The sequence below is a fragment of the Natator depressus genome, chromosome 10 (assembly GCF_965152275.1).
Source record: "Natator depressus isolate rNatDep1 chromosome 10, rNatDep2.hap1, whole genome shotgun sequence".
In the NCBI taxonomy this organism is placed as follows: domain Eukaryota; kingdom Metazoa; phylum Chordata; order Testudines; family Cheloniidae; genus Natator; species Natator depressus.
Window position 1 is genome coordinate 72,619,397 of NC_134243.1, and position 17,963 is coordinate 72,637,359.

The 17,963-nt window shown below is 41.7% G+C and overlaps 1 protein-coding gene across 1 annotated transcript in view; it reads left to right on the plus strand.

The window, feature by feature from the left end:
- MCTP2 (multiple C2 and transmembrane domain containing 2) overlaps positions 1–17,665 on the plus strand; it is a 164,781-nt gene extending 147,116 nt beyond the window's left edge. Inside the window, exons 20-23 of the mRNA XM_074966514.1 lie at positions 5,717–5,826; positions 8,354–8,463; positions 12,817–12,914; positions 15,207–17,665. Of these exons, the coding sequence (XP_074822615.1) occupies positions 5,717–5,826; positions 8,354–8,463; positions 12,817–12,914; positions 15,207–15,275 (387 nt within the window). The 3' untranslated portion in view covers positions 15,276–17,665. The remainder of the gene's footprint in view (positions 1–5,716; positions 5,827–8,353; positions 8,464–12,816; positions 12,915–15,206) is intronic.
- The last annotated feature ends 298 nt before the right edge of the window (positions 17,666–17,963 follow it).

The following is a 17,963-nucleotide window of genomic DNA, read 5'->3' on the forward strand; positions in this document are numbered from 1 at the left end:
CTGAGGGAGTAGCTGACCACAGGTGTGGCCAGCTCAATCAGGGCCCGGCTGGCCCTGATAAGAGGGCTGGGGGGGCAGGAGCTGAAAGAGTCTCTCTCTAGCTTTGGAGAGAGATGAACTTAGCTGCCCGAAGGAGCAAAGGTACCCGATGCAGAGCAGTGCTGGGGAAAGGCAAGAGGAGCTGGGGAGCTCCAGCCTGGCAACTCCTCAGGTTTAGGCCTTGTTTAAGGCCCAAGTAGGTCCTAGAGCCTGTAGAGGCGCTGCGTCGGTGAGCCTGCGATCCGCTACACAGAATAACTAGATGAAATTTTATGGCCTGTGTTGTACAGGAGGTCAGACTAGATGATCTAACAGTCTCTCTTCTGTACTTAAAATCTATGCATCTATAGTTCCTAATGATTTCAACAGGGAAGTCTGGGTCTAGTAAACATATCTGACCAGTCATGGATTTCTGTTTATTGTGAGAGATTTTTCCCCCCTTCATATTTCACACAATTTCAAAATGAAGTCATTCTCATCAGTTTTAAAGCTGAAGTGAAATTTCTTTTGTTACTGTCTCTTACTTTCTGGGAAATTATTAAATTTCAGTGAGATGAAGTTGAGAGATTTGTACATAAATCTTCAAGTGAATTTACATGGGCCAATTATTCGCTGCCATAACCAGTGATGAGCTGCCAAAATCTTAACAACCGGTTCCCTCCTCACCCCACGAGGGGTCATGTCCCCCCCGCGCCTGGGACTCCTTCCCCATCCAACCCCCCATCGTCCTTGATGCACGCCCCCCCTGGGACCACTGCCCCATCCACCCCTGTCCCCTGACTGCCCCCAGAACCGGGCAGGAGGGTCTTGTGGGCCACCGTAGTGGGTGCCCACCCCGCCCAGCCCCTAAGAGCCAGAGGGACCTGCTGGGGGGCAAGGTGGGGAGTCCTGGCAATGCTTACCTGGGGCAGCTCCCAGGAAGCAGCCGGCAGGTCTCTCTGGCTCCTAGGGACGGGGTAGCGTAGCTGGGGGGGAGCCACTGATCACATCAAAAGTGGTGCCTTAGGCATCGACTCCGTGGGTGCTCTGGGGCTGGAGCACCCACAGGGAAAATTTGGTGGGTGCACAGCACCCACCGGCAGCTCCCCGCCCTGCCCTGCGCCTGGCCCCAGCTCACCTCACCTCTGCTCCGCCTCCGCCCCTGAATGCGCCGCCCCACTCTGCTTCTCTGCCCCACTTCCTGTGAATCAGCTGTTCGGCGGGAAGCTGGGGAGGGCTGAGAAGCAGGCAGCGGCTTCACACTCAGGCCGAGGGTGGCGGAGGCGAGCTGGGGCGGGGAGCAGTTCCCTTGCGCGCTTCCCCCCACCCCCCGGGTTACCTGCTGCAGCGCAGGCGGCCCTCCTCGCGCCCCCCCCTCCCCCGCCCCAGTTCCCCTCCGCTCCACCTCTGCCTCACTGGGCCTGAGCGTGAAGCCGCCGCCTGCTTCTCGGCCCTCCCCGGCTTCCTGTGCGAACAGCTGATTCACGGGAAGCGGGGGTGGGGGGTGGAGAAGCAGAGCGGCGCAGCGCATTAAGGGGAGGAGGCGGAGCGGAGGTGAGCTGGGGTGGGGAGCTGCCGGTGGGTGCTCTTTACCCACCAAATTTTCCCTGTGGGTGCTCCAGCCCCGGAGCACCCATGGAGTCGGCACCTAAGGTGCCACTTTTGGCCATTGTTAAATTGAGAAGCCCTTTTAGAACCAGTTGTCCCTCACGGGACTATCAGTTCTAAAAGGGCTTCTAAATTTAACAACCGGTTCCAGCGAACCAGCTCCAGCTCACCACTGGCCATAACTCTAATGAAGAGTGAAAGGTGGAAACACCTTTCCTTACATAGGCAAAGGCTTTGTATCTTGCTTTTTAAGTTCAGGCTGATGTGTGTTAGTTGGACACAAAAGACTTAATTTCTGAATTCGCTGAACTTTTTTTTTTTTCTTCTGACATGGTTAATCTTTTGTAAGACCCCTTTGTGTTTTTGTTCATGCAATTAGTATAGAAATGAAGGTTTTCTTAAATCAGGATACGCATGGAAGATTTAAAGTAACATACTGATTATATAATTAATTCGCAGTTGTACATTTATTTTGATGGTGTTAATTCTTTCCCAGAGGCTGAAGACTAGTTTGATTCTACCTACAGTGCTGTGATCAGCTGAGAAATAGGGAAGAAAAAGGCCTTGAAGAAATGGGGATTTCACTATTCATTTGAAGAAAAAAATGATTTGCTGGAAACAGGCAGGATCATTTATTTTAAATTTAAACTTAAACAAAGACTTTATGAGCTAAGGTTTTAAACCGTGGGTGTCCACACTTTTTTCTTTTTTACTGGGCCAATTACACATTGACTTGAGACACCTCCGGCCACAAAAAGTCATGGTACAATAATATCAAAAGGAGTGTAATGCTGTGGAATCTTCAGCCTTGTGTACTTTGGAAAGAGTACGGAAGTGAAATCCTCCTTTGAATTCATTCTACATCGGACTCAAATGTAGTACATTTATTGATGCTCAAACAAAGCTTTTTACATGATGATTGCCTGTATTTATTTCTGTATAACAAAGAGCAATGACTCTATCTTCATGACTTTAGAACGTTCGGTCTTGCATCATTTCTTGGGTCCAGTATACTGTGGGGTGCAAACTTCAATATGAGCTGAGGCTGCTCAGAACCTCACAAGAGGTCAAAGAACGTTGGAAAATCAGGCCTTTATTGTGCATCGTTTATCTTCTTTTGTGTCACTTAATGAGTTATGCTGTGTGTGTCTGGAGTTAGGGTCCTGGTACTAATCGCCACTCCCCCTCTCGCTCCCCAAGTACGTAACACAGAATGAGGCATAGAAAAAAATCCTGGAATTTTCAAATGATTCTTGCAAAAAACATTAGTGTGTAAGTACATCACAAGAGCAGCCCAGATTACTCGCTAATCAGAATCTGATTTCAGTGACAGCACTTGTTAATTATTTCTGTAGACTACACACACGCACTTTTCTGTCCTGTGTGTTTTATATTACAAATTGGAAATGCCACTATCTAGCAGTGACTTTGTGTGTGTGCATGTGTGTATGCTAGGTAAGGAAACGCATATGATTGCTCTTATATCCTTCAGAATGAATCAGTGTTTTGTTTTTCTGAGGCAGCTTGGTAGCTGCAGCAGAAGTAATGTTGCATGTGTTAAACTGTGTTATCACCGCATTTCGTAGCTCAATCGGAAATGTGTAAATAAAGTCAGCATGATGCAGATAGTGCTGCCAGATTATCTTCGTACAACTCTGGGCAGCAAGAGTAGGCTTGCCCTGGAAGATCACTTTTGGAAATTTTCTTGCCTTCCCTCCAACTACAAGTTGGACAGAACTAGATAATTACTGGGTTGGCTCTCCATGAATTTTTGTTCTGTTCCACTTGTATGTAAGGTGCATAACAGCAGCGTAGAAATAGTTTAAAATAACCATGACATCATTTAATTCTGACCCTAACAAGGTTATAACTGGACCTGTGTGAAAATGACTGGGTTTTTTTTTTCTGTTTTGTCATTAAACGGTTATTTTGTTCTGGGTCATTTCACATTTAAAAAATTCTGTGAAAGTACTTTTTCATACTCAAATGTGATATTTAAAATTCCACTTCTTTTCATAGCACAGTGACTTATATGTAAAAGGAATATCCAAATATTTAAATTTGATCACATCATGAATTTTTGTTTAAAATTTACTTTGAGAGAAAAAAAGGACTATGTGTTGTTTAAAAATATATTTTGGAGGAGAGGGGGAGGAAGACATGTGGCTGTTGTCTCAGAGGTTGTTGATTGGCATTCCATCACTCTAGCAGGAGCTGAGGATAGGGAGTCTGTGTCAGGTACACACAGACTCCTCTCCAAGTGACCTAGTGCTGAAAGGGAAATAGTGATGAACCTTCCACCATTCCATCTGATGGCTGTAGACCCTATCAATCTGTTCTAAGCAGGGGCAAGGACATGGCAGAGGGTGGTAGGGTGATATGCAGAGGCAGAAATACAGGGATGTTCCATGTGTGAGTATGTGTGGTGCCCTAGATTACCTTCATCTGCCCCTAGTAAGTGGGGAAATAGGTGAGCCTGCAAGGGGCTGGTAGCACCACTCCTACAGGCTCCTCCTAGTCTGGGCTTTAATTGGTTAAAACACATTTCCACCAACCCCCTCAAATTGGACTATTCTTGGACAATCAAAATGCAATGTAAAAACCTCTATATCCAGGTGTTTGAATTTTGTACAGAATGAATGTTTTGCACACTTCTAGTTAGAATGTTTGTAGCCATACTAACTTGCGTGCAAAGAAATGTAATGTTAACACTGATAATTGTACCCTGATTTCCAGGGCTGATTTAAACCATGCTGATTTTAATGCATTCTTTGCTTTCATTTTATTCCTGCACATTGGTTTCCTGTAATCCTGTGGCCTAAAATAAGCAGTAAGCTTATTTCGCCACCAGAAGCAAAAATCCAAACCCTGAAGAATTCTCAGTGAAAATGGCAAAGTTCATAGTTTTGGAGAGGGTTGGACTCTTTAGGGTTTGTTGTGGAATTGTAATGTTTAGTGATTTGAGTCAGAGGAAATGCTCTATGCTTTTGGCTTTGCATGGAAATACTTATGAAGCAAAGACAGTGGTTATAGATGAGTCTGTACAGGGCATGTATAACAAGTGTTGCTGAAAACAGATTGGGCAAAAAGACTCAACTGTGTCTTGAACAGACAGGTGTATAGAGATGATATGGTGGGAAGTAGAGCATATTAGAGTGTTTGATTGGGCTAGCAATACCATGATCACAAAGAAATTTGGACATTACATGATAAAAGGGGAAAGAATATCAGAGAGGAAAATCAGATCTCTAGGACAGCTCTCACCTGGTTCTAAAGTTCAGTAGAAATGATTAGGTTAACATATGACATGCTCAAAGATTGACCTGTAAGTCTGATATTGTTTTGTAGCAAGACTGGGTTATTAACACTTACTGAGCGAGAATGGTGGAGGCATATTAGGTGCTGGGAGAGACCAACCCAAGAGATTGGAAATAATTTAATTTTACATTTGGTCACTTGACACATACTTGTGTATAGAGTAATGTAATGGCTGTCGGTAAGGATAAGGCTATGAAGCTTGTGAATCCTGTCTTGAGCAGGGAATTAGATGAAGAACAGTTTCATGCAAGGAATGTGGGAACTCATTTGGTGGTATATTGTGTTTGCATCAGAAAACCATCACCCAATTTAGCAGAATTTGTATATTATTTAGCAGTAATTGCTTCTGAGTGGGCTTGATCCTGCAAGATTCTGAGCACCTGCAGATCCTCAGCACGTCTCCTAATCAGGTTCTCAATGCAAAGTCTAGTGCAGGTCAACATCAAGCAAGAATTGCAGGTCTGGGATGAGATGCATTTACCTGTCAGGCCTCTGTGGGGTAGATGATCACTGTTGGACAAGGACCTGTGCTCACCTGAAGGGATGGGGTGGAGGGGGGAGATACACAAAGTAATGTAGTATATTATAAATGTATTGTATGTACATTTAAACTACTGTGTGTACTCTTTCCTCCTTCCAAACTACTGTGTGTATTCTCTCCTGCTCCCAGCTGAACATCCACATGTGTGGATATGAAAATCTATTATATACCTATTTTGTCTATGAACACATTAGGAAATGCAAAATAAATAAAATTTGGTTTACTTTTCAGGAATCTGAGAAAAAGGGATTAATTGAAAGAATCCACATGGTGCAGGATATTGTTATAACTGTTCAAAACATCTTAGAAGAAATAGCCTCATTTGGAGAAAGAATTAAAAAGTAAGTGAATGTTTTGTTGCCAGGCCCTAAAACATTTAGGACAGTGCAAAGGTGCATAGCTATAAGTAAGGAAATAAATTCCTCCCTCAGAGAGTAGCTGGGAGTTGTAGGGGAAGAGCCCGGCCAGGCCTGGCTCCATTTCTTCTCCCCAGCAGTGGTACCACAGAATACAGCTCAAAGTAGAGAGGACAAAAGTTATCAGCAGCCCTGCCTGTTCCCAGCTCTCCCCAGTATGCTGCCCTCAGCCCCCTTTCTTATCTACCTCTGTGGATGAGGGTAGGGAATGGGGGACTCTGACCTGTGGGTCCAGGGACTCTGCTGCTGGAGGGAGGTGGTCACAGAGGTGCAGTTGAGGGTATTCCTCCGGCTCATCCTCTGTCTTTGAACTAGGTGGGGATTAATGCCTGAAGCTTTCTTCCCATCATTCCTCCCAAGGCCGGACATATGGGTTATCTGTTGCTTGTCACTCCATCCTGTGCCTTGAAGTGCTTGTCTATGTATCAGTTTAGGCTTCCTGCTGCCATGAGGAAACCTAAGGAGGTCCTTTATCATTTGTCACAACAGAAGGCCTATGACTTATGGCTCACACTAGGAAGCACGGAGGTGGGGGGTGTCTCTAAATAACCCCTTCCCCCCATCCCCCACCACACACACACACACATGTTTGTATTTTATAATTACACCCATAGTGGAGTGTAACTGACACTCACTTTTTTTCTCTCTTTAACACAAAGTAATTGTCACAGAGCTACACTTAAATGAGGAGCTGGGTCGGGGCTAAAAATATATCAAATCCATGTGTTGTGGTTCCACTCCATCCATCCCAGCTGTGGTGGAAATGGCCAAGAGATGTATTCCACTCCATGAACAGAGTACTGTTCTGTCCAGCTGCGTGGCAGGAAGGCTCAGAGTGCTTAAACACTGTTAATTCTGGTATTTATTTTGGTAACAATGATCTTAAAGAACCCATTGGTATTAATGTGGATGCCCTATGTAATTTCCAAGGAATTCCATTGTAATTCAAAAATGATGTACCATTAAAAAATTGCTACCAAAGTTATTTTTTTAGGGTTGTTTTTTTTTTTTTTAAGTGACAGTCTGGTTTGTGCCAGAGCTCTGTCACTCTGATTATGCAGTCCGAAGGATTTTTAAGAGCTTAACTGTATTGAGCTGTTTTGTGTTTTTGTTTTTAAGTTAAGCTACACAGTTGTGTAATAATTGTGGTAGCCCTTTCACCCTATCTTTCCTTAATATTTTAATACCTCCCTGGAAGTTAAAAATATTTTCCCCCTCCTACAAATTTTGTATGTGAGATGAAGATCATCTTATTTTATAGCCCGATGTTGTTCTGAGTGGTCCACTTTTGACTCTCTCCACCTTCATCGTGATGTGAGGACGCATGCAAGTGATCCACGTAATGCCAAGGACACCCTGATCTGTAAATCCACTCATGCTTTAACTAATGCCTTGTACTCCAGTTTGCCTAGTGTTTAGCTGCCGCTGCCAGGAAGTAGATGGAGATCAGAGAGGCATAGTGCAAGGGCAACAGGGTAACTGTGAAGAGGCAAGAAATTGCAACTTTCAGTTATTTCACCTCTAGCTCTGACATACAGGGCTAGGTCAGTAGTAACTGGGCTACATGGTGGCCTGAGTGAAATGAAGAGGAGAGGCTGAGGGAACTGGGATTGTTTAGTCTGCAGAAGAGAAGAATGAGGGGGGATTTGATAGCTGCTTTCAACTACCTGAGAGGTGGTTCCAAAGAGGATGGTTCTAGACTATTCTCAGTGGTAGAAGATGACAGAACAAGGAGTAATGGTCTCAAGTTGCAGTGGGGGAGGTTTAGGTTGGATATTAGGAAAAACTTTTTCACTAGGAGGGTGGTGAAACACTGGAATGCGTTACCTAGGGAGGTGGTAGAATCTCCTTCCTTAGAAGTTTTTAAGGTCAGGCTTGACAAAGCCCTGGCTGGGATGATTTAATTGGGGATTGGTCCTGCTTTGAGCAGGGGGTTGGACTAGATGACCTCCTGAGGTCCCTTCCAACCCTGATAGTCTATGATTCTATGAACTGAGCTTCTAAGACTTGTTCCTAAGGGAGAGTATCGAGACTTGTTCCTCACCTGAGAGTATCATGCCTGAAAATGTTGTCATTCTCAGAAGATACCAAAGACTAAATAAGCATGGTGACGAATCACTCATTTACCTTTGCTTGTGCTTCTCCAGAACAAGTCTGAGGCATGTTGGTGACATGAAAAGGCTTGGACTGCTGCTGTCTTGTGACAGTTCCCTAAATAAAAATAGTAATAGACCTGCAGTGAGATATGTAGAATCCAGAGACTATTCCCTTTGTAGCACCCAGATGCAGAAATCTACGTATCTGTCTTCCAAAGTCTCTGTGCTTTACTTTACAGTTTATTTATATGCATTGAATACTGCAGAAGGAGTCCCTGAGTTCTTAATGGGCTGTAAGTTATAGACAGCATTTAAGATCAGTAACACTGAAGAGGTTTTCTTATTATTATTTACAGCACATTCAACTGGACAGTTCCTTTCCTGTCGGTCCTGGCCTGCTTAGTTATGACAGCAGCGACAGTTATTTTGTATTTCATACCATTGAGGTACATTGTTTTAATCTGGGGTAAGTGCTTCATAATATTGCATTTGCATGGGAAGAATCCAATATTAATTTATAAGTGGGAATAATAAATCTTTAAACTTGCTGTTACAGGCATCAAATATTTGGGGTAAGCACTATGAGGATAATAAACACGCCCTAAGCCTTGGTGGAAATGAACATTTGTACTGGAGATCAGACTTTCTGCTGGTAGACTAAGGATTTATCTATTCTGAGCTTTTTCTTGAAGTGTTCTCATGGTTACCGTAAAGGGAGCCTTAGTGTAGACAAAATGCTGCCGGCATCTTTTCTATTGGGTTGTCTAGACTCTCACTGAGCAGAATAAGATGACAGTGGTTAAAAGCCTAATGTCCAAGCTCCCATTGGTGGATCGACACAGCTGGTTGGAAAATTAAGGGAAAGTGAGAGGCACATCCTGGAGGGATCACAAGAGTCCCCTCTGGCTTTGGAGTCTATGAACTGACTAGACATGTCTGAAAGGTTTAAACACTAAGGGCCAATCCTGCAAGACGCTGAACTCTGTGGGGGTTGAGGGTGCTCGGCAAATAGCTAGAGGCATTTAACACCTTTCTGGAGTGGGAGATGGATGGGGAGGAATTGGTCAGGATCGTGTGAAGGTACATAGTTAAATTTTACTAGGTGAAAATAGAAAATAGGTTTCAAAATTGTCCGACAGTGCCAAGACTGTGGTATAGTCTCTCATGATAAGTGACAGAAGCCCTGTTGCTGGAGACATTTCAGTCTTGGCTAGACAAAGCACTAACACATGTATTGTACTGTAGACAGCAGCCCTGCAATAGCAGAGTTGAGAGGGTGGACTGTATAACCCAGGAGGTATTTTTCTGGATCTGGTTTCAAAAATGATTTGGGTGAAATACTATTCATTTCTATTACTTGATTGACTTGGTTCTTTCTAGTCAATTAAAGTAATGAAACATGCCCCTGTAAGTTGCATTCCAAAGGAGGGTGAGAGATAAATGTATGTCGGGGGGGGGGGGGGCAAATGTACAGGCAAATGGTTGACATGCCTATGAACACAGAGTTGTTATCCAGTTGTATGAAAATAATTTTGGTAAGTGAACAGGTGGCTCAGTAGCTGGTTGGTCTATAGGAGGTGATAATAAGAATGCATAACAGTAGATTCACATTTAGGAATGGGTGACTGGATTGGAGGAAAATAGGAACCAGCCCACACTTCTGTACACATTTTGAATCACACCTGAAATTGTTGGTAGGCTCACAAAATTTGAGACCCAGCCCTTATAAGTGGCTTCCTGCCCCGGCTGAAATCCATCTGAGTATCTCAGCAAGTTGGGCAGTCTCTGCTTCCCTTCAGTTATTATGAGTTCCAAGGTCAGGGGAAAAGTTGTGTGTGTGTGTGTGTGTGTGTGTGTGTGTGTGTGTGTGTGAGAGAGATGTATTAGGGGCTGCTTCGAGTCTGTGGAATGGAGCACCCAGGCCAGTACCTCACAGTGTATGTGTAAGACCTAGGAAATCATTTGCCCTTGTCAGACAGCATATCATCAGCTGTCGGGAGTGGGGTGTGAGTTGGAAAGAGGGGGCTTAGTTTTGAGGGAGGAATGGGAAGGGGGGAGTCAATAAAGAGGTAAAGGAGAAGGATCTGACTAGGTTGGGAGAAAGAAGTATCTAAACCTTTCAAAGCCATTAAGTATCCAAATATCAGCTGGATCTTCTCAACAAATCTTGTAGCTCTTTGCGTCCTTTCAGAGAAGTTGGACCAAATCCAGTAAAGTCAGGGACATTTCTGAAGGTTTTTGTGTAATCACAATGCAGTGTTTAAAATAATAATAAATTGTGATCGTGTTTTGCTGCTCCCATGGAAGATGCCCGCCTTTACTGGTATATTTGATCTGATGTTCAGGGTTTTGTGTAGTTTCCTGCTCTCACTGCCCATTATAGCGAATCCAGATGTACATGCTTTACAGACCTGATTTTCAGTGGGGCTGCGACTTCTGTGTGCATTTTGGAACCAGGGAATAGAATTTTTTATGCAGATTTATGCCTGTACTAATAGAGCTCATAGTCCGAAAATCAGGCCCTTAATGTATGTCTGTAATAAGAGAAAGTTGGATTTTTTTTTCTCAGAATGTTTTTGTCGCCCTTCATCAATTTCCTTGGTTATTTACAATGCTAAATCTGGTTAGGGGTGAAAGAACAAAAACCAGAGGGCAGGGTAACCTCATCAAACAGCTTTGCAATGTCACAACATCATGTAACTGTATGCTTCTGGACAGTGGTCAGCCCTGATTAGTTTTACAGTGATGAATCATCCGCTAATGTCAGTCTAACATTAGGGGCTGGATATGAGGAGGACGAGTGGATGATACTTTCAAAAGCTGGAGCTGGGAGAAAAACAGTAAAATAAATTATTGAACTCAACAAAAGAGCGAATGAAAAGAAAAGAGAGGAGATTCCCGTGAACTAAAAGTTCAGTAACAATATGTTTCTGCCTCAATGTGGAAGACATCCAGAGTACACCAAAGCTATACATCCAGTCAACATCATCTAGACTGACAGGGCCTTCAAATATGATACATGTTAACCAACTACCCTGTGGCAAGGCCTCAAAGGACCTTATGATATTTTCTGTTTTTAAAAATCAGGTACACAGAAAATTGTGTTGGCATTTTGCTACAAGAATATAGCTTAAAAGCTGCATTCATATGTGAAGCAGGTACATTTCAGAGAGAGAGCAGTGAGGGAGGGAGTGGAAGTCATTGCATTTGAAACCACGTGCATAGAAACTACTGTGAAATTTTAGCTTGGGTTGTGATTAGATTAGGTGCTTGTGACCTCTTTCTTTGCTTATAGGATACCAATATCTTAATTTTCAAGATGCATTATTATTTGCTCTCCTTTTCCTAATAAGACTTAACTCTCCTATGGAACATTTCAGCCTTCCATCTAAAAAGCTTACTACACAGGAGGATAAGCCACATGACAAATTCTTGTTTCCAAATGGGGAAACTGAGTCAAAGAGAAGTTGAGTGGCTTGCCTAAATTGACACTGTCAGAGCTGGGAATAGAGCCCAGGTCTCCTGACTCCCAATGCTGGACCTTGTTCGTCGTTGCTCAGAGAACAGGCTGGATCAAAGTTGTATGGTGCTCCCCCTCTGATTTAGGATTCACACCTTCCACTTTTACCCACATCAGTAGAGCTGGTCAGAAAATGCCATTTCTGCAAGACTTAAACTGTTCATGGAAAAGGGTCTTTTTTTGGTAATTTTTAAACTCATAATTTTTATAATCTTTTTTTTAATGTTTTTTAAACAAAGTTCTGATTTTCTGATTAGAAACAACTTTTTGTTTTGAAATTTAAGGTAATTCAAGGAAAAATAAATATGTAAATAAAAATGGTCAAAATAGAAACAAAACATTTTGGAATTCTCAAAGTGAAACTCTTTGATCCACCCAAATTAAACTTATTTCAGATATTTGGTTCACAGGCACTTTTGAGAGTTTTAACTTTTTGGCCTGATTCAGGCCAGGAAAATTTTTTGATATCTAAAATTTTTTATGGGATAAGAAAATTGTGATCTGCCCAGCACGCCTGGTGAGCCCTGATTCCACTGCTGGGAACATCTCCAGCTAAGCACAGTTTGGCTATCTCTGCAGAGCAAACTAGGAATGACATTGCAACGCTTAGTAAATCAAGTTATCAACCTTAGTCAGATCAAAAAATAAAATCCTAATAAGTTTTCACAGTTTCCCGCAGCATCAAAGTACAATCAATGTGTCAAATCTGGCTCTGCAGTGAAAGCATAAAAAGCTATGAAACATGCTGGGGGCGGGGTAGATGTCCTCAGTTGCTTTCTTTTTCAAACTAAACAAGAAAAAAAAAAAAAACCTCCTCTGTCCCATTTCTCTCTTCACCCTCCAACCTCCTATATTTTCCCTCAAGCTTCAGGAGAGGATCACATTCGGTCTAATGATGCTATATTTCAGAGCAGAATGGGCTGTTAGTTCATGTATTCCCCACCACTACCACCTTCCCGCCCCCCCCCCCCAAAAAAAAAAAAAGAAAAAAGAAAAAGATGATGGGTTCCACAGTTTCTGCTTTTTCAGCCACTGCCTCTCTGCTGGTATGGTAATGGGATTTTCACCACCCAAGTAAAGCAGAGTCTTTATATAATAATTCCCTTTCCTTCCTTCCTTCCAAGAGGCATTTGTGAATGATTCCACATGACAGCAACACTTGCATGACTTGAAGTCAAGTCATTGTTTTCACACTCATTTTTACTTGTGAATTTCTGTTTTTCCCCCCACTTGCCTGAGCAATTAAAAGTAACTAAATAAATAAACTGGGTTTGTATTGTTTTGTTTTTTGTTTTTCAGGCATAAATAAATTTACTAAGAAGTTTAGAAATCCCTATGCCATCGACAATAATGAGTTACTAGATTTCCTCTCCAGGGTACCATCTGATGTTCAAAAGGTAATGAATGGCCACCACCAATGGGGGCATCAAGCAGGACTCGGAGCTCCCAGCACTATGCTTGGGGAATACAATGCCGAAGCATTTTGAATAACAGAGATAAGGCTTCAGGAAAATCCATAAAGGGGGCAAGGAAAGTGAGGGAGAGGGGAGCTGAAAACCTTTGTCAGACACATAAGATGATTGAAGAAAAATTTATCCTGAAGAGAGCAACTTAAAAATGATCTTGAACTTGCACAGCATGGTGGCTGAACTATTGGTTTGTTCACCTTTTTGCTCTGATACTTGTATGGAGGGCGGGGGAGGAGGGAGGATACAATCTCTCTGAGTGACAGAGATAACTATCCAAAGGGTTTTACTGCATTCCCCGTCCCCTCATACAGGAGTGGGGGGATTATTCCATGACTTTGTGCTTGCTGTGATCTGCTTTGAGCCAGTTGTCATCCTAATTTCTTCTTCCCCCACCCACCTTGAATGCAGGGCTTCTTTGGACAATGCTATGCTCATCTTTTATGGCGCAGAGACTTGAGATCTGTATAAAATAACCGTGATCAAGAAGATTGATCTTCTACCAGCATGGAATTATAACTTTCAGTCGAGCCAGGATCCCCCTTCCCCCACTTCAGTCATGTCATCTTCTTTTTTTTTTTTAAAGCACTGTATTCAATAATCTTGTCCAGCTGGCTGCAAATTATCTGAACAGTGGGTCTTTTAGAATGTTGAGATCCATTTATTTCTCCCGGTGGAAGGAAAATAGTCTTACTGGGTGGCAAATCACACAAAATAAAACAAAAGAAACAATCCTTTATAATCAGCCAAAATCTTATAACCAAGGGCCCTGATTCTGCTCCCCTCCCCCACCCCCAATCACACTGAAATAACTTTTTACTCAAGCAGTAGTACTTGCAGAGTGCGGTGCTGCTCACTGCAAATAAGGGGATCACAATCTAGCCCATAGTGATTTTACTCTGATGGAGATTGGAAAATGATTGTCTCCATGCGGTGTCAATGCAGCTGGTAGAAACACAGTTGGAAAAGGTTTCCAACGACATTTGTTTCAAGAGATCACCAGACTGGTTTATGGTAGTGCTATAGCTAGAGAAAAATATCTCTATAGATTGGGGGGGGGGGGGAAGCTAAACTGAAATAATCATAGAGACATTAAGCTTAAGTGTATTTGTATTTTTGTTGTTGCTGTTCTAGAGTGCACTGGATTTGCAGAGATGGTTTGCACTTGTCCTTTAATGTTTATATTTAAAGATAAGCTGCTTTTCTATTTGTGTTGTATTTAAGATTTACATTTATAACATTTTCCTGACTGGTTTCCGTCATCCTCGGGGAGCTTCACTGAGCTCTCTAAGGAAGATGATGCTATTTTCTATGAGGAAGCATTGGTAAAACACATATGAAGGGATATACCATCCTAGGGGAGTTTTGCCATAAATGCTAAAAACAAAAAAAAAACAAAAAAAAAAGAGTGAATACATTTGGCATCTGATACAAGAATCTAATTAAAACCATTCCCAGGCAATAGCAAAGCCATCTCTGCCTGTTCCACTTAAAATGTTGCTAAAGCACCTTTGTTTCATTTTGCTAGTACTATGAGTTAAAAAATACCCCCAGTATCGTAGCCTGTTACTGTATGCCAGCAGCACATGGCCTGGACAAAAGGCACAGAAGCATGGAAAAGTGGCGTACTCTTTGTAAAGATTCTCATGATTTCAATGGGGCCGCTTTTCAGTTATGCAGCAGACAGTTTGCGATTGGGAATTACACCACATTTGGATTTATCACAGATGTTTTAACCATTATATCGCAATTGAAATTGCTGTGGGGAAGTAGGGGAAAATCTTTGTTTCGTTTCTGTTCGGGAAAATATTTTTCCTCTTTAAAATGATAAAGCATGTCTCTGTACAGTTTTGAGACCACTCTGACCTTACTGAGTATTGGGATCCACTTGCTTTATCATTCCCAAGAGAGTCTTATTAAACTTATAGGTTAATGCAAGCAAAAAAAAAAAAAAAAAAGGCAGTCTGGCATTGCTGAGATCAGGTAGTGCCCCGTGCATCTCATTAGAAAAATCTGCTTTTAATATTTTGGTTTCAAGAAATGATGCATGACTTCTCAAATCCTTCCTGCAATTAATCCCCCATGTTCCTGTGTTTAGAAAATGATTCATTACTTTTGAACCTTCCTTAGTTTCCCTTGGTTTGTCCTTGGGGAGCCATTAACACACACTGTAGTGAGCTAGAGTTACCTAACTGCAAACGTCATGTCTATTTGTTTTTACAGGTGCAGCGTGCTGAATTGAAACCATACAGCAGCTCCAGTACCCTCAGGAAGAAACGGAGTACTCTCTAGGATGCAGACAGATTTTGGAATGCAACATCCTCCTCCATATACACATACACACATACAGTTTTTTCTCCCCACACCCTTTTTTTGGTTCAGATCAACACTTTAATACCTGCCATGGGCCCAGGATGGTTCCATACGTTTTCTGATGTGCACCTATCCTGGGCTGCCTTTCTTTTTGGCGTAGAGGCCTCATCCAACCAGAGCAGGGACGAATTAGTGGGTGGAGAAGAGCACAAGCGCGTGTTCCATTTTTTTACTTGGATTATTAGGGTAAGACCGAATGTTGCAGCTCTCCTTGTTTGTATGTAGCAAGATATAATTCTACCTAGCGTAGTAGATCAGCTAAGCTGATGTGAGGAGATGCTCTGAACTAATTTTTAACATATCCAACAGATTTGCATTAAGATACGAGGCCTATTCTTTTCTCAGTTAAATCACAGTGCATAGAAGGGTTTAAACTCTGAATTAACAAGTCTTTGATACCCTGCTTCTGTTCAAGCAGTGTATATTTTAAAAAGTTATCATAATTGCCAGAAACAGCTAGAAGCTCCCACAGTATCTCAATTTCATCCAGCACTTGTGTTTTTAAAAACTGCTGTTAACTCCTTGATGCCAGAATTGCCTGACATGAGGTCCATTGCTGGCAATGGACACACCAGGATCCGCCATTGTGAAAGGGTTAAGAGAATTTGCGAACCTGAAAAGACTGTATTTCTGACTTGCTATTTATAATTCCATCTCACCAGATTTTTCGGCATAACTGTTGCTTTTGTCTAAATCTGGAGATGTCAACACTACAACTCTCGAAGAAAAATACTTTGTAGCCTTAAAGATGCAACATCTTGGGCAGGAGGAGAGCACTGTGCCCAAAGCGGTGTTGTAAATATGTTGCTTTGCTGTAATAGTTCTCAAACTTGGGTCCATTGACCACCAATGTTCTATGGAGTCTTTCCTGGTGCCTTTCAGAATGAAATAGTAAGAGGTCCAAGCAATGAAGAACTGGTGTTTTGATAGTAGAGGTGAGTCCCTGAGAAAATTTTAATTCTCCCAATTATCTAAGTCCTTATATAACATTTCTTGTCCACAGAACTCAATGCATTACGAAGTTGGGTAACCATTGTTTCCCATTTCACAGATGGGGGAAAACTGAGGCACAGGGAGGCAAAAGCTTATGCTGCTAAATCACTTGAGGTGATGTTGACTTGACACCCCTCAGCCCCCCATCCACTGACCTCCCCTGAAGTGGTTCACAGAATAAAGAAACCAGAGAACCACAGGATACAGATTACTTGAAAATGCATTATTTAGAAATAATCTGATTAATCAATGGCTGTAAATATAGGCCTACCTTTATTGGCAGACCTGTCTTGAACAGAGTTATATAATGGTAGCCAGCACTGCCCCCTGCAAAAGAAATGGGATTGTGATTGTGATAGTGAATGGATTATTACTCAGATTCAGTAATTTTCTAATAGTTTATTTTTCAAAGTAGTTTTAACAATGTTTACAATGCCTTCATTGAAGGAGAGGAAATTTTTTCATACAAGATTTAATTTTATAAACAAGGTATTTCACTGGGATCTCATGTTGTAGGTATATATGAAAGACTAGAAAATAAATTAGCCCTCATTTAAAAAGGAAATGTGTGTTGTGTATAGTATACGTACCTATGTATATGTATACATATATAGTGTATGTATGTATATGCGTATATATGTTTATTATGTGTATCCTTATGTACATGTGCACACACATTTGGATTGCAGTTTAAAAATCTTCAAAGAAAATGTTTATGAAAACCACCAAAGATTCTAAAGCTTATCTTGTGTCTGTTCTTTTTCATTTTGTATCTTTCCCAGTATATCTTTCTGGCTGAGTCAGATCTCTGCATGATTTGATTTACTTCAAGTTAATGAAGCCGGTTGGAAAGAGCCTTGTAGAAATTATAAAAGCTCCAGTAAATCTCCTATTTGTACAAACAGTAGATATGCACCGACCCCTTTTGTTAAACCAGTTACTCAATCTTCTGTGTAAACAATGCCTCATTGTCTCACTCTAAACTATCATCTAGTTTATCATACTGTCGTCTGTAATTTTGTAAGGACCAAAGTCAGACATTTTTAAACACATGTGAGATCTGTTCATTTATTTGAAAGAAAACATTCAAAAGGAGCAAAAATACCTTATTTGATTGGAAGGTGGGACCAATATTTTAATAGTATGTTTTCTATAGAATTTTCCACATGAACTGATTGCTGTTCAGGAGACAGGGTAATGTCTATTTTTTTAAATGTAGGTATGCTAAATTTCAGACTAGTTTGTATTAGATTATTATGCTGGAGACACACAAACATAAGAGTTTTGCTATGTTCCAGTACCTATATATGTTGCAAAGAGCTGTTTGTTATGATAAATATTTTGAAATACAATAAACATTTGATCTTAAGTTGTTTTGCTTTTAATTAATCTAATCAGAATATATATTTCCTATTCATTGTAGAACATTTACTGTGGTACAGTATTTAACATCTGACCATACAATGTAAGTACATCATATTGAAAGTACATGTCTTGACAGAAAGGAAGTGCAGTATAACAATAACAGCAGAGAATTGGGATTTGGAATGGAAGCCATGCTGCTATGGGGAACAAAGAGTGGTGTAGGGACTGGCGTGGAGGAAGTGGCCATCT